The 1879-nt window shown below is 40.0% G+C and overlaps 1 protein-coding gene across 1 annotated transcript; it reads right to left on the bottom strand.

Moving 5' to 3' along the window:
* Window positions 1–133: 133 nt before the first annotated feature.
* On the bottom strand, window positions 134–1458 carry LOC119191841 (the record flags this gene model as incomplete). Its single annotated transcript, XM_037445710.1, has 3 exons — window positions 1263–1458; window positions 518–801; window positions 134–285 (listed from the first exon to the last, which is right to left on the bottom strand). Coding segments are annotated over exons 1-3 (632 nt in total), but the record flags the coding sequence as incomplete, so codon positions are not given.
* Between the last annotated feature and the right edge of the window lie 421 nt (window positions 1459–1879).

Below are 1879 nucleotides of genomic sequence, written 5' to 3'. Positions count from 1 at the left end.
AAAATTAATCATCCTTGATGATTCATTTATCCGACGGTAAAGCCGCAGTATTTGTGCTATTACATAAATTGATAACATTACTAATATAAAAATATGGGAAATGGATAGTCTAGTTGCTAGTATTGTATTATACCTAGTGGCCATAGCCTCGCCAGCCGCGTGGCTCTGCCAGGCGCTGCTGTTGCCGAAATGGCTCTCCTCACTCTTGCACGATGGACTAGATTCCTTACTCGAGCTCACGGTAGTCGGTGAAACCACACCGCTTGATGATTTCACGAACGAATTCTATAAAGATTAATGCAGAGAATATTAGATATTTTAATTACAAAATCTGGAAAAATCTGCAGTTATGATTATTAGGCACTTCAACACAAATCATTAAGGGCTTTTGATTTTTCTTTCTCTGCATGGCAAAGTAAAACAAGACCGCATTTTATGTACTGTGTGGGACCAAGGTCATATTATAAAGAAGACCAAATAATATTTCGCAAAACTTTTGTAAAAAATAAATACTCGCCTGCTTATTCAACTTTTCCGGTTGTGATCTATCCAATACGAACTTCTCCTCTTCAAGACTTGTCTGGATTGTGGTGGGCCTGTTCCTATTTCTGTATCGTTCCAACGTAGACATTGGTGAGTTCTGTCTGGGTGTTTCTGGTAGTTGTATTGGCTTGGGTAATATTGGTGAGGGAGGTTGGTAGGTGGGGGCCGGTGCTTCGTACTCTGGAGACGGGTCAGTCTCAAAGGAACTTGGTAGTTTTGGTAATGGGATCACCGCGTGTCCTGTTACAACGGCTTCATCTGCAAAGCAATGTTTTAAATCTAATTATAAAGTGCGTTGGTTTTTAAGCTTCTCAAAAAGGTACGAGACACTGGTTGCTAAAAATGAAACTAAAGACAATTAAATTTAGTATTGATGACAATAATAATACAAAAAATAATGATGATTCTTAACAGAGGAAAGACAACGAAACTGATGACTCACTTAAGGATTGGTTTTAATAACCGTCTCGACAAGCTTTGGTAAAGAGAGTAGGTAAAGAAGTAAAAAAGCGAAGCCAAATTTGATGATATTTTCAATAGTAAAACATGCAATGTTGAACCACTTCAGCTTGGCTAACAGTATTATTATACGATCAAGCCGGACTACCTCTACCTTCAAGAAAATATTGATAAAGTTAATTATAATTATGATGTTGATATTGATGATGATGGTGGTGGGGATGATCATGATAATGACGAAAAAGAAGTACAAACCGCACCCATAATATCAAGGTCGGCGACTTGCAGCTCCCTGAGGTGGAAGTTGTGCGCGCCCCGCATCACCATCTCGAGGTTGCGCGGGCGGCGGCGCGAGCGCGGCGACACGTCTCCCCCCGGCGCGCCCTCGCCGCCCGTCCACACGCCCGAGTCCGTCGATACTGCAGACCCTGCGCCTGTGCCGTGTTCACACCACATTTACTACCTACTTATTATGTATCTATATGGGCATAGACGCAAGTAGCAAAGCTTTGACTGGACAGAATTATGAAAGGGTGACGATGTTTTCCTTCACCGTTAATGAAATGAACGAAAAGAAACATGATTTTAATAAGTCAGAGGTGTGTTTGGTATTTGAAGACTGACTAAATTAGTAATGTGTATACATTCGAGCATAGCCATTACGACTAATCGATACATAGTTTATAATAATGTTGTGGGGTAAAAATTTTCATTGAGAAGCCACTTAAATTTCAAAGCTATAGTAGACATTAAAATTAAACTATTTTTCGGATTTTATCGCGGTTTTAATATTTTAGTTTTCCAACGTTTCGAAGACTATAGCTTTCGTGGTCACAGGGTGGACTATGTAGTAGATCTTAAAAAGTCGTAGTGTAGC

The sequence above is a fragment of the Manduca sexta genome, unplaced genomic scaffold, assembly GCF_014839805.1.
Source record: "Manduca sexta isolate Smith_Timp_Sample1 unplaced genomic scaffold, JHU_Msex_v1.0 HiC_scaffold_1988, whole genome shotgun sequence".
Lineage (NCBI taxonomy): Eukaryota > Metazoa > Arthropoda > Insecta > Lepidoptera > Sphingidae > Manduca > Manduca sexta.
This window is presented reverse-complemented; position numbering and strand designations above follow the sequence as displayed.